We start from the raw sequence: 14,835 nt of genomic DNA, 5'->3' as shown, positions 1-14,835 counted from the left end.
AAAGGTATTTATATTGCTGCTGTACATCCCTCTGCCCACTGCTGAAGACATAGAATACTTCCTCAAAAAACTTAGGCATGGTTTTCTTGAAATGACCTGATACCCTCAGTGTTACCGTCATGACACTTTTGTGCTTCCAGACCTTTAGAAGGAAAGACTTAAAATACCACCACTCCCTGTTTTTTTTTTTTTCAAACAGATAATCAATTTCTTTTAGGAGGCAAGGTGAAATAAAAATCATTCTCTGCTACCGAAATCTCCCAAGATAAATTAAATAATTGGATCCACTTAAATTTTATTCCCTGAACTCCTGTTGCAGAAAGCCATTAGACTAATGGCCTGAAAAGTGTCACACAAAACAAGACAGAGGGCAAGGTCCTTCTCTTAAGTAGTGGTAGGGGAGAGTGTCTGCTGAATGCAGCGCTAAGCCCGCCATCCTAGTCTTGGGCTGCACAGCTCAGGGCAGGGGGAAGGAAAGAAAAGATTTGAAGGACACCTTACATCCTTCCCAAAATGTCCCAAGTGAGAGATGCTCTGAGCTTTCCGTGTACAAAAGGTTGTACATCTAAATTGCAAGCCTTAGGCTTCAGAGTTTCAGTAAGTAGCTAAGACTGAATGCCTCTGTTGTTAGGGCTAAAGAAATGTAATATCAGTTACACAAACCAAGGTCTTGGAGCCTAGGCATCTCTCACCCCAGTCCGTGTCCTGACTAGCACAATATGAAGCATATACATACAGAAACCTACCATCCCCTTTTCTTTGAACATTTTGGAAACAGTTTTATTTTCTGAGGGAGAGAGCTGGCAAAATGCGTGGGTTTTTTGATTCCTGAGTCCTATTTTCAAACCTTCAAAATTTCCACTATCTATGTAGAGAAAATCTGCACAGGCTGTCAGTCAGGCCTGGTCATCTCTTATCTCACTTGGGATGTGGAGCTTTCCTTTGGGGAGGAACAGTGCTTATCCATGAGAGCTCTCTCAACAGCATCTCAATCAGCCATCTTGTGATGGCTGATGGGCACTATGATTTTGGGGGCATGCCCTGGCCTGGGCATAACAAAGCCAGAATGATATATGTTCCAAAGAAGCTACAGCAGGTGGTGGTTTTATAATGACTGATTTTATCTTTGATTTAAATTATACCATGTGCTCATTGTTGAAATAATTAATCTTCTTTTGAATCCAAGAGTTTCATCCAAAGTCAGAGGCTCTGCTATATCTGCCTCATCTTCAGTAAGCTGGACCCAAAGCCAGGAAAGTCAGGGACAGATGACAGTGACAAATCAAACATTACCTTATTCCTCTCTGCCCAATCCATCCCAAAACAAGCAAAAGCAAAAACGCCGAACCGCCCAATCCGTCCCAAAACAAGAATAAAAGCAACAGACCAGTGAAGGCTCATGTCACTTCACAACACCCAAAAAACAGGAAGAGGACAGGTTTCTAGTTCATAGGAATGGCAATAACATCATTATTTTCCAAGAAGCATGCAACTTGAAATCACAAAGGAAAACTGAGGCCTTGAACTATGCCCCAGCTACAGACCTTTGCAGCTTTGCTGCATCCATCTAAACAATGGCAAACATCATAGTACCCTCCAGTTTCTAAAAAAGTAATTGCAATATCCAGGCAAAACTGTCTTAACCACTGTACACTCTGGTGCTGCCCTTCCATTGCCATATTGTCCTGATGCTGGATTTTGGCTAATGGATTTCAGAAGATGTGCAAGACCTGGCATAACCAATTTAACAGACTACAAACATATCCGATTAATCTTAGACACCCTGGCAGACTGTTAGCAAGGTAGTAGTACTACATGCACTTATACTGTGCTCCTGCAATTATGTTCTGGCTACCTGGGGGCTGACTAAGGTGACAACAACAGGGAGCCAAATTCCATATTGTCTGATTACAGATAAGGCAATCTCAGGAGATACAAAGGAATAGCTAGACATTTACTACCAGTCACTGAAATTGATCAAGGAATAAAATCTTACAATACAAACCCAGATGCAGAATGCCTACCTCTTTTGCTGAGGTAGCAGCAATGAATGATAGTGTCATAAACGGTGCTCAAGGCCGGGTTGGACAGAGACTTGGGCGACATGGCTTAGTGCAAGCTGTCCCCGACAGGGGGGTTGGAACTAGATGATCTTAAGGTCCTTTCCAACCCAAACTATTCTATGATTCTATGCTTCTATACATACAACAGTATACTCAAAGGATAGGTTTTGCTCATCAGTCAAGGAAACCATAAATGAACTCTGCTGTGTAATGTACGAACTCTCATTTCTAAACAGAGGCAGAAGATATCATAATAGCACAAACCGATATAAGCAGTAGTGGTTACAAACTAAAAGAAAAGTCAAACAAAAACAGGAGAAAAAGGTGTCATATGGCAGAATACTGTCTTCTGATCTCCTCCCTACATACCCAATATTTCCCTGGTGCTTAGCTCTGCTAGGCAGTGAAATTAATGAATAAAATTCCAATAAAGGATGCAAAGTAAAATACTTCCATGTATCTCATTTTCTCCTAAAGAATCCCAAGTTTCAAAAAAAGAAAAAGGCCAACTGTGCAAACCATCCTCTAAGAGACAGATCTCTAGGCAAGTAAGGGAAGTACTCAGAAAAGACAAAACACAGAAAAGGAAACTAACTGCCCACCTTGCAGGAATCAAAACATAAAATAGGGCATAGAGATGATGCAAAAAAGGACACAGAAAGCCAAGCTTGTTTAACCAGGTCAATATCAGATGTTTTGAAGTGCTCTGATACTAGCAGAATGAGATGAGAACCTGCTTCTCCAAGATCTATGACACTATCCACATCTTGCCCCTCTTTTTACACACTACCTGTCTCCTTTATAGATGGAAGACTTTTGGTTTTTCATGGTTTATCACATAGTTTTATAATGTATTTCTGACATATCTAACTTGACACAGAAGAATCAAAACTAGGCATACTACTCGAGATGACAACACTTACAGCACAGCGTTATCATTAAATACAGGAAAACCACTGTAGTACTTTCATCACACTTGATGGAATTTTATCTGCTTTTTTGAACTGCCCAGAAGTAACTGATTTTTCATGGTATGTCCAGTATTGCCCTAATCTTTGCACTTAAGAGGCTTACATATTCCAAGATTTTAAACCTGGCTCTCAGCATAGAGAATAGGATGGCAAGATGCAAAAGATGACAGCTGAGTTATGACATTGAAAAAGGAGAGAAACCAGTGAGAGGACACAGGACTGAAACAGGCCAGCCATCTCGACCTGAAGAATCAAGGTGTCTTCTTATCAGTATCCTTATGTCAACACTGTGTAACAAAAAATAGAGGGTGCTCAGCCACTGTGACGAATTCCATCATTTTTGTTGTTTTTGTTTGTAAAACTCCTCAAATCAATGACACAGATATACAGAATTCCTAGAAAAGCTGGCTAACATTTCTCCAGTAGGGACACAAGAGTTTTCACTGGAAAACAAGATTTAGACATGTTTGCATAAGCTAGACCCAATCTTGTGTATAACTTTTTTCCCCATACTATGTCATTTACCAAAGCCTATATTTACCTATATTTTTCCTACAGTTTTAGTTAATAACGTGCATTGTATTGCTGTTTTGAACAAGGCATCTTTCAGGGCTCTTCAAAGTAAGCTCAGAGCTCTGCTGGGTGACAGCCAGTGTAAATGTGGCTGTGAGCTTCCCACCGCCGATACAGCCTCACCTAGAATGGTACACAACAGGCTCATTTTGTGGCCAGCAGTTTTTGCTACAGGCAGTTTAACAGGATATGAGTTAGTAACTACAGAGATGCACATAAGCAGTTAATGACTTGCCTCAAGCTTGGTGGCGTTTCTTCAGCTTTATTTTGGGACATAAAGATAGAATATGTAATTCCTCCTCTCTCCACCCTTTTTCTTTCCTTTTACGGCAGACCAGCTAACTGAAATAACTGTTAGCGTTTAAGGGAAGCCTCACACATCTCCCGCTGGCATTTACATTTGCTAGTCTTCATATGTAAGCCACAGATACACCCTCTTGTAGCCAAAATTGACCTTTTTCTTCTTCTTCTCTTCCTCACCCCCCTCCTCCCTGCTTGCAGGCCATGCCCAGACACACCAACACAGTGCAGGCCTGTTAAGTCTCTGATCTCAGGACAAAACCACAAGTAGCTGATGAGTTTCTGTTAGTCCCTAACATGCAAGACACACTGATGGGAGTGAGGCATTAGGACTCTATCCCCCTGCTCCTTCGTAAACGAAAGGCAAATGATAGTGTCCTGCTATTGGACACTGCCTTGGGATTTTGCTATTTGGAAGTTACCATGAGTAGGAATCACACCTTCTTTCTAGAGGGGCATATTTATTCTCAGCCTACAAAATGCTGAAGGCTTGTATCATCCCAAGCAGAAAGCGATGCTGGTGGGAGCACAGCATCCTGCCTGGCTCCCCAGCAGCCTGTTGGGATGTGGAATGTCTTTGCTCAACCTCAACAACTTTCTCTGGCCTAGCACCAAAATCAAACACCCAAATCAAACATTACAGAGTTCAATCAACAAAAATAAACAATTTTATTTCATGATCTTTGTTATCAAGGAGACATATTTCAGACAGCAGTGAAAGCCCATGCCCTTCCCCCCCACCTCTTTCTTTAAGGTAACTATCCCTCAGAGACTAAAGACACACACTGCATAATTATATCAGCCGCTGAAACCTCAAACATGCTTCTCAGCTTCCCACACTTCACAGCAGGACCAGGTATGCTGGGTTGGGGTTTTTTTGCCTATTTTTCCACTCTGTGTAGTCTAATTTTTTTCTTCCAAAGTATTTTAAGATTTTTAACAGGTACAATTGTAAACGCCTGCAATGCCTCATAGCCACATACTGCACTCACTCTAGAGATGGTAATGGAAGAGCAGTTACTGTCTGAAATGTGAGAATTAGTGGAGGAAAACTTATTTTTATACACAGCTCTTGCAGGGCTTACAGCTTGTCTAGAAGATAACTATTTCATTTAATAACTACCTTTTTTGGAAGCAAAACAATGGCCTGGGAGACAATCCCTTTAAGTGATGATAAAGTAAATGTTCTCACAGCTCCTGGTCAAAAAATATAAGTTGCCAATTCCAGGTGGGAATCACCCCCCCCCTCCTTCCCCCTCAGATCCCCCTTTCAATTTGGAAAATATACTTATATGGAAGCTCTAGTAAAAAGCAGCAGTAAAACCAGTGTTAGAATCCCTATAGCAACAGTATCTCAGTCCACACTGATTTTCATGCATAAGATAATGAATCATTTCTGCTTAAACAGTATAGCATAGGAGCACACAATAAACAGACTGGGTTTGGACTCTGAATGAAACCTTTCAGCCATGCTCATTCATAATATTCTTTATATTTGCACTACTTTTGTACCTAGAGACCCCAAAACCTGGAGCCCCACTGTCCTTGGCAGCAGGAATGCAAATTACAAGAGACAGCCTTTCCCTCCTCCCCAAAGGACTCACAGTCTATTTACAGACCAGCAGGCAGGTGAAAGGAAATCCCACTATCTCCATTTTACAGACAAGGAACTTAGGTATGGAGCTATACACAAATGAATCCCTGAAGTCACCCAGGGATCCTCTGCAGAGGTGGGAACTGAGCTAAAACCCCCTCATTTGTCACTGACAACGCCTTTCTCTGTGCAGTCCCTCTCTTCCAATCCACTGGTAGGTAACTGCTTTCCAGTTAAGTTGTCTTTTCCGATCCTCTGCATAAAAATCAAAAGTATCCCACTTCAGTAGCTCCACTCGTTCCTTCTAGTTTTATTTCTTTTTTTCTAGGTGTATCTGAAATCTCTATATTTCTTTCTAGCCACACTGAAGTAGAGATGCGTCTGTTCCAGATGTCCCAGATCCAGGCTCAGACTTCTGCAGGAAACTGAGATTTGCAGTCGGTTTTCAGTATATGAATACCTTAAATAAAACCCAGCCAAATCTCTTCTCCCTGTATTTGTTCCTCTAACTACTGTTCCCTTGCTCATCAGTCATGTCATTTGTTGTGACCCAGCATGGCTACAGCCCTCTCAGAGGCCACTAAAATCAGCACATTGAGAAGCGCTCTGTACGTACCAGAAGATGTTTAGCATCTCATAGTCCCAATGCACCTCTCACTCTGGTCTCGATCTCTTGCAGTTTAAGCTCCACAAGCTTATGAGTCACTTTCCCACATTTATGTTCCGAAAGTATTTTCATTCCTCTTCATGCTTCTGGCACTTTCAAAATACATCCACTTGTGCTGTCTCCTCACTTCTCTGTCTTTTCTTGGGACTTTTGCAACTACTCATCATCCTCATCATCCTGCTTCCCCCAACACCTACCTTGCAGCCCTTCTCTGGCAGAATTCAGACCTTATCCCTGATTGTTCTTTAATTCCTGGAGATGACTCGTACCTTTATACACTTGACCTCCTTCTCGGTTCAGCCTACTGCTGAACTCTGGCATCATGTCCTAGATGTCCTGTGGCCGCTCACACTTCACAGGATGAAGCTACACATCTCATTCTTCCCTCACATACAGTTTCACTATTTCTCCATTTCTAAGGACATTTCTGATGTTCTGTCACCCAAACTGCCAGTATTGTTGCTTTATACACACCCCTCTCTCTGTTTTCTATTTTCCAACTAAATTACCATTAAATAAATCCATTCCTTTTAGACCAATGCTAAAGCGTCTCCCCCTTCCATCTGTATTACTGTAAACTCCTGCTTCTCTTTGAGCTTCGCACTGCTTTTTTTCCCCATCAAAATGCTGCATCCACATCAACCGCCTTTATCCTTAAAATCAACCCCCTTTATCCTTAATCCAGTAAACCTATCTGTACGGCCAAATTCTTTCACCTTCCAAATGACATGACCTGTCTTCCAAGATACCATCTTTTTCTTCATTTTCACAGCTATCTCTTCTGCTGTTTTCCTAGTTATGACTTCTGCTAGATTAGTGGTCTTTGAAGGATTTCTCTCTGTTTCAGCATGAATTTTCCTTCTCCAGTTCTGCTAGTGCAGTAGCATATAATGAGAATACAGATTAAGATGATGACTAGAATCCAGGACTCATAATTGGATCAGGAGGGTATTTCTGCATTAAATCTATGTATCCCACTGGCTTGCCTAGTCTTTGTACACAGTTCCAGCACATGTAATAGTTGCATAAGGCACAGGACCCACACAGTACTTTTGGGTCCATTAGTGCAGTTTCAGGCCTGCAAAACCATCTGTAAACTATAAACAGATTTGAATAGGAATCACAGAATCCCAGAATCCCAAGGGTTGAAAGGGATCTCAAAAGATCATCTAGTCCAACCCCCCTGCAAGAGCAGGGTAACCTAGAGTACATCACACAGGAACTTGTCCAGGTGGGCCTTGAATATCTCCAATGTAGGAGACTCCACAACCCCCCTCCAGCAACCTCTTCCAGTGCTCTGTCACTCTCACAGTAAAGAAATTTTTCCTGATATTCACATGGAACCTCCTATGCTCCAGTTTACACCCACTGCCCCTTGTCCTATCATTGGACATCACTGAAAAAAACCTAGCTCCATCATCCTGACACTCATCCTTTACATATTTGTAAACATAGGTGGGGGAAGGTGGGGTTGCCCACATTGCACAGTTATGTGTATTTCCCTTATAAAAACTACTAAGTCATTGCCTTCCTGGGTGCACATTAGGCTGTGCAACCATGAGAACATACAGACATATCGAGATCCACACATGTTTCTCCATATCTCGGCTGCTTACAGGTTTGTACCTGATCTGTCCTGCTGATACTATGATCACCTCATAACTTCAGTTCACTATATCATCCTTTCCCTCCAAAACCCAGAAAGTCTAAAACAGGTATTAACCAGGGAAAAACTGGCCTTTTTCAGCCTGAAAAACAGAGTCAAGCCAGGGAGTGTGCTCAGCCAGCATAGCTGGACTACAGTTTCTTTACTTTCTGAAAGAAACTCATAGATGTGCATGCTAATGGGAAAAAAAGATTAAGGTTGCACTGGTGTTACATACTTTTTAAATGATAACCATAAAAGTTATTTGCATGAGGTGGAATGAAATTCTACCCCACAGAAGAATGGGGTGAAAATGGACCTATGAGATGCTCTGGAAGGCTATGGCTAGAAGTCTTTCTGCTCTAGTCTTTGCCTCTCTAGAAATCTACTAGATTATCTCCTGTCAAGAGGCATACCCTCCCCTTGGAGTATCTAATGGTTTGAAGCTAAATAATCAAACACAAAAAAGAAAATAAAGTTCCCAAATACATACCTATTAGTCTGTTAAGAGGTACAAGTAACTGGAGTTACATATTCATAAGCATCCATGCATACACATGGGTGCCTTAAAAAAGGAGAGGAAAGCATTGTTATTTTCTTACCATGCTAGGCTTTCAAGTATAAGCTTGCAAAAGAAAACCCCCAAAACCCCAGCAAAGGACGCTAATGCAAGTGAGTTTTAGGTCAATTCAATTAATCTAGGAAAGTATATTTTTAACAAATGGGTCCATTTGCTTCAAAGGATAAATAAACCATGCTAATAGTGTAAAGTACCTGCTGCTGCTGCACGCAACTCTTCATTTAATATCTGTGGGGCTTGCTATCACCAGCAGCACATGAGGAAAGAAAACACTCAACATTTTGCATTGCATTCATCAGATTCTTCCCTCTGCTGTAGTGCCATAAGCAGTAACAGTGCCTAACCCACTGTGGGTTTCCAGGCTTCTCAGGCTATCTTCTCCCTTTTCCACTAAAAGCAATTCCATTCAGCTTTAGCTGCTTTTTAATCAAAAGAAACTATAATCACACTAGCAGGATGCTAATTCTGAAGAGACATTAGCAAAACCACAGTTACTTACTTAAACTGCAGATCTGTGGTTGACAAAAAAACATCATAGAGCAAAAGAAAGCAGCTTTGGTTAATAATAGTAGTAATAGTAGTAGTAGTAGAAATAATAACAATATCAGCCTTAACAACAAAAGCTGAAAAATGAAGTACCAACAACTACTAAGAACCTCAGGTCAGAAAATGATAACAATTTCATATTCACATTTATCACAAAAAAAGCCTTTTCCTGACCTTCAGAAAATGAGATCTGTCCACAACATCAGCTAATAGAGAGTCCTAAGTCAAGTGTTTTCAGTCCTAAGCAACATGTAAAACCACACAGCAAAACGAAGTAATACAACACTGAACAAGAACCCAGGGTAACATCTGTAAGGCTGTTTTTTGCCCAAATGCTTTTATGCTCCTTTTAGCTCTCAGCTTCTCCTAATTGCTGACTTTAGCAAGATCCAAAAAATCTGTCACTATTGCCTTCACATATTTGCATTCCCAGAAACATAAAAAGCATATACTTACCTGTAGCAACACCTGTGATTGATTACACCGTCACTCTTTAAATACCCTCTGGAGGTTTTGCTCAGTCCCAAAAGGAGAGGGGGGAGGGATGAGAACAGTTGTCTGATGAAGAGCACTATATTAATTCCAATAAAAATGCAATTTCACCTATTTATTTGACAGCATGGTGAAAATCACGCTAGCTGGATTCCATGTAAACCAGTCCTTCCAGATACGGAGTTGAGTCAAGCAAACTCTACTGCAGCACGACAAGGAAAAAGTTGATGTATCAAGGCAGAAAACCCTGATCTAAAATTCACGGGAATGGGAATAAAACACAATCAATACATACAGCAATTTCTATAGCAACTGGGGGAATAAAGGAAAGAAAAAAAGAAGAGTTGGTGCCTTAACTGTTAGCACAAAGCTTCTGTGGTAAATGAGGGGACCTGTCCCTCTTGGCATCTCTCTGATCAATGGGCTGAATCGATGCCCAGCGCATTCCTCCCGCGCTCCCTTTCCTCTTTCCCTGGCATCTGTGGAGGGGCAAGCCAAGCATCCCAGCCTCCGACAGGAGCGCACACATGTACACACACCCCCCCATGCAAGCAAACACGCTCTCCTGCCTTTCTCCTACACCCACAGGATCTCAGCACTCACCGTCACGGGCTTCCTCCCCGCGACTGCAGTTGCTGCAAATGTGTTTGATCTCCTTGCCTATGTGACAGTGTATCACAAAAGAGACATTGTTGTTAGTGGTGGTGGGCTCCTTCAGTGGCTTCATCCTCACTAGATAGAAAGCTTTCTTTTTAGGTTTCTCTCCACTCATGTCTGAAACCGAGACCTGCCGGCAGCCAGAAGAAGAAAAAGCAAGCATCCCAGGCTGCCTGGCGTGCGTGCAATCCGCCATCCGCTCCCTCGCCTCAGTGTTTAGCTGCCACACACACAACAGGGATGAAGGGGAGGGCTGGGGGAGAGGGGAGGGAGGCGGGAGGCAGAGCACAGGCAGAAGCGCTGCCTGAGCCCTGCTGCCCTCCGCGACCCTGCTCCTTAACCAATCCCCTTGTGCTTGGCTGAAGGATGCTCAGCAGGTCCCCGCTCTGGCCATGCCTACGATGAGCCTCACCCCTGCCACGGGCGCTAGGCATGTCTGGTGGCAAAGCGGAGCCTGGTACACAGTTTTGATTACCTTACTGCTGCACACACCGCAGGAGCACACAGCCTCCTTCACTTTACCTCCTCACCCCTGCTCCTCTCCCACGTTCTCCCCCTGTACTAGCAAGCCCCCAAACCCACCCACATTGGGCCACAGCCCTCTGGAATGCCGGCCACAGCCGCTGGCCACAGTCCTCTGGCAGGACATGCTGTGATTCTCTAGCCCAGCAAACACGGCAACCTCACCTTTGTGCTTGGGTGGCCTGGCAGCCCGTCACACTGCAATTAGTATTTTACACACAAAGGACAGGCTGACAGCAGGCTGCTCTCTCTCACTCCCCCCCCCCCCCCCCCCGTTCACAAGCAGATTCGGCTTGGGGAGCACAGGGCCACTGCTTCAGATGCCCTAGGAAAACCCAGTTCCTCTCCTGCAAACCCCTCCTGCTTTTCATTCTTTCTTTTAATGCCCGTTTGCTTCTTTTAAAAGACAGGAGGTGCCTGTCCTGGCCGGCGTGGGGCTCACAAGGGCAGCCATTGACAGTAGCTGGTACTGTCTGGTGGCTTCAGCCCAAGCTCCCCTGCAGTGTGACTGCTGCTCCTAGGAAAAGGCTGACCAGAGACAGGCTGATCAGAGAGGTGCAGACAGTGTGAATTCATTTTGACCACTTATCTGGGGGATGAATACCCCCTTCTTTGTCTCCCTTGACCAAATTACAGCTGCTCTGGAGAGCAGCCCTATCATCTCCAAGCGCCCACTGCACTTCCAAAGCTCGCCCAGCCTGGAGGGGATTACAGTCTCTGGCCAGACACTCTGCCAATCCCTTGCTGCCCAGCTGCCCCCAAAACGTGCTGTCTGTTTTCACGGCACAGTAAACAGTCCAAGCTTTTTTCCTGCTGTCAAAGCAGCAGCTCAGGACAGTGCCTGTAACACAGAGAAAGGTGGGGGCACAGGTAAGCACACTTTCTTCTTGCAGGTTTCAGGAAGGAAACCTTGATGGGAAAATGACAACCTCAGCTATTCGGGTAGCTATTACAGGAATGTGAGCGTTGCTCCTTTAAATCTTCAGCACGCTATCAGTTTGGCAGGCACTAAGCAGAGAGAGTGCAACTGGGGCAGACGAAACATGGCAAAGAATAACACTGTTCTTATTTTTAGCCAAAGCCCTTGCTCACTGTTAGAAGAAATCCACTCACTCTGCAATTCTTTACCATTTCCACATATTGTTGCCACATGTTTTACAGCAGCAAGAGGCCAAACCAGCCCTGATTCTCTTCAACTGCACATGAAGCAGTCAGTGAGACTTTTGCCTAAAGAAAGAAGGAGCAGGAACTTAAGGATTCATTGCCATGGTTTTCCATTTTCTCAAATGCATGCATGCACACACACGCACAGACACACAGAAGATGCATGCTACGGAACTACTGACCTACTTGTTCTGCATCATTCTGATGCAGGTCTGACTTCTCAGCTGGCACTCCTGGAGCTGAAACCTTGAGATGTCACATACACCAAAAATGGCAACGCTTTACTTTTGTTGGCAGCATGCACAAATCAGACTAGGTGCTATCGGATCTCATGCAAATACAGGCTAAAGCATGCTCTCAGCAGAATCCTGCTGTTCACTAAGCCACACAAAACATCCTGCACACTGGACTATGAATACAGGTTTATGTTGAATACAGCCAGTCACCTCAGGATAAGTATTGCCCCAAAAGACTTGATTTTGCATGAGTTGCTCATCTAAAATCCTCACCCTTTGCATATAAGTGGTAGGAGAACAGGGAATGTGGAATTATTCAGGAACAAGTAGGTAAATTCCCCATGTATCATGTAGTTATGAATTAATGTACTGAAAAGCTGTCCCTTTGAATGCCTGATGATGAGACACTGTTTGCTATGTTACCCATTTGGAAAGCAAAAGCTAAGAAGACTTTGATCCCCCCCAGTCACACAGCAGTTCAGACACCCGCAGTGGATTTCTCTTTTAACTTATTCATTGCCTTTGAGAACACCTTCAGTTCAGCTGTGATTCAGAAAATAATTAGGTAAGCAGAAGATATGACCATAATTTACCTTCTGAACTTGCTTAGAGTTCATGGCTGGCTGTCACTGGTACTCAGCACTGCTGTATTATAGAAATGGGTCAGGAAAGGAAAGCACATTCAAATGTGAACTTCCCTGAATTTGGGAAATACGAGTGCTAATGCAATGCAGGGTGAACTCAAAACTGGAATATCGTATCTGTTGTGTTACGGCAATATTGGGGTGTTGTGCCTCACCTGTTTTAGGAAAGGAAATTAGAGTGATATATTCAGCAGAGCTGACAACCAGCAAAGCTGGTCTTGTAAGGCAAATGGTCTTCCAGTTTGGGAATTGGTCAGAACTTAGGAAATGAAAACTGGGTTAAGCCACCAGTCTTCTGCAGTCTCCCTCTGTGGCCTTGGACAAGTTACTTAACGTCTTGGTATTTCAGCTCCTTGGCTAAAGAACAATGATGTTCACAGAATTACAGAAGAGTTGAAGCTGAAAAGGAAAACCGGAGATCATCTAGTCCTGCTCAAGCAGGGACACCCAGAGCACATTGCTCAAGATTGTGTCCAGACAGCTTTTGGAATATCTCCAGGGAAGGAGAGTCCACAACCTCTCAGGGCAACCTAATCCAATCCTCAGTCACCCTCACAGTAAAGAAGTTCTTCCTTATGTTCAAGTGGAACTTCCCGGCTTTTAGTTTATATCTACTGCTTCTCCTCCTATCGCCTGGTACCACCAAATGTCTGGCCCCATCCTCTTGACACTCTCCCTTCAAATACTTACACACATTAATCAGTTCTTTCCTGAGTCTTTTCTCTAGGCTGAACAGGCCCAGCTCCCTCAGCCTTTTCTCCTTTCCTCACATGAGAGATGCTCCAGACCTTTGATCATTCTAGTAGCCCTTTGCTTTACTTGCTCCAGGAGCTCCACGTCTCTCTTGTGCTGGGGAGCCAGGAGCTGGACACAGTACTCCAGGGGAAGCCTCACTGGTGCTGAGTAGAGGGGGAAAATCACCTCCCTCGACCTTCTGGCAATGCTCTTGCTAACACAGCCTAGGATACCAATTTGTCTTCTTGGCCACAAAGGCACATTGCTGGCTCATGGTTTACTTCTTGTCCATCAGGACTCCTACCTCCTCCACAGAGCTCCTTTACAGCAGGTCAGCCTCCAACCTGTACTGGTGCATGGGGTTATTCCTCCCCATGTGCAGGATGCTGTTCTTGCTTTTGCTGAATTTCAAAAGGTTCCTCTCTGCCCATCTCTCCTGCCTGCCTAGATCCTTCTGAAGGACAGTACAGCACTCTGGGGTATCAGCCACTCCTTCCAGTTTCATATTGCCAGCAAACTTGCTGAGGAGGCATGTTGATGCTTCTGCTCTTCGGAAAAATTTGATGAAATCAAATTTCAAGATGCTCTGAAGGTGTTTGTATATGGCAGAGAGGGAACACTCACACAGACTGGTCAAATACAAAGATCTACTATTTATAGCAAAATGAGAGGGGAATCAGGAAAAACATGTTCCATCAGGCTTAGTCCACATTGTTCACTCATTCAAAATTTAAGCTTTTTAGTTTCACTGGATTTTGTTTCAACAGCGTTTATCCCTCCTCTTCTAACTCTTCTTATTCTAAACCCATAAAATTCACTCAGATCTGAAAACAGACTTGGTAGCCAAACCCCTGCATTTCTGGTGACTCTGTTACTATCTCCCAACCCCACATAATATTTAGAGAGGGATACAAGCAACCCCTTTTGCAGACGAAGACTGGAAAGAAACTATCTGTGTAACTATTCCTACAGGTCAGGTTGAAAGCTTTTTAATGACCCTGTCCCACTTTGCATGTATTTTGTACTACAAAAACCTCCAAACATTACAGGAATGGACCATTTTTGCAAGCAGATCCTAGGCGCCTGCAGAAGACCGGCTGCTCTGACAACATTTAGGGACATAAGAGAATTAAATAACTGGTCCAGTGGGTAACACTGATTCTGTGTGGGTAAGAAGCCCAACTTATCATGAAGGAAGCCCTGTGCATTTTTGCTTGCAGGTGCTATGTATTTTGAATGCAAACAAGCCCTGAAGCCATCTGCTAGTATGTCTCTTGTAACAGGCACTTTGCTGTAACATGCAAATTGCCTTCATTCCTAAGAGCTGCCTTATAGAGAATCTGAATTTGCCACAGCCCATAAAACAAAAATATGTTTAATTATGATCTGTGTAATTATGGTGAAAACTGCTGCAGCTAATCAGTTCCAGGACAAATAATGTAAAAT

The 14,835-nt window shown here is 43.5% G+C and overlaps 1 protein-coding gene across 10 annotated transcripts in view; it reads right to left on the bottom strand.

The window, feature by feature from the left end:
* Nucleotides 1-14,835, bottom strand: part of PHACTR1 (phosphatase and actin regulator 1) — a 320,959-nt gene that overhangs the window by 140,640 nt on the left and 165,484 nt on the right. Inside the window, exon 1 of one of the 10 annotated variants that reach the window (XM_062617921.1) lies at nt 10,035-10,309. The exons of 6 other annotated variants lie outside the window; for them this stretch is intronic. In XM_062617921.1, the coding sequence (XP_062473905.1) occupies nt 10,035-10,284 (250 nt within the window). In that variant the 5' untranslated portion in view covers nt 10,285-10,309. Of the gene's footprint in view, nt 1-8,587; nt 8,674-9,395; nt 9,755-9,788; nt 9,920-10,034; nt 10,310-14,835 lie in introns of those variants that run through there. 3 more of the 10 variants (XM_062617924.1, XM_062617925.1, XM_062617928.1) reach the window with 3 other exon arrangements.

This window comes from Pezoporus occidentalis, unplaced genomic scaffold (genome assembly GCF_034315485.1).
Source record: "Pezoporus occidentalis ecotype Australia unplaced genomic scaffold, CSIRO_AGI_Poc_V1 ctg2, whole genome shotgun sequence".
Classification (NCBI taxonomy): Eukaryota; Metazoa; Chordata; class Aves; order Psittaciformes; family Psittacidae; genus Pezoporus; species Pezoporus occidentalis.
This window is presented reverse-complemented; position numbering and strand designations above follow the sequence as displayed.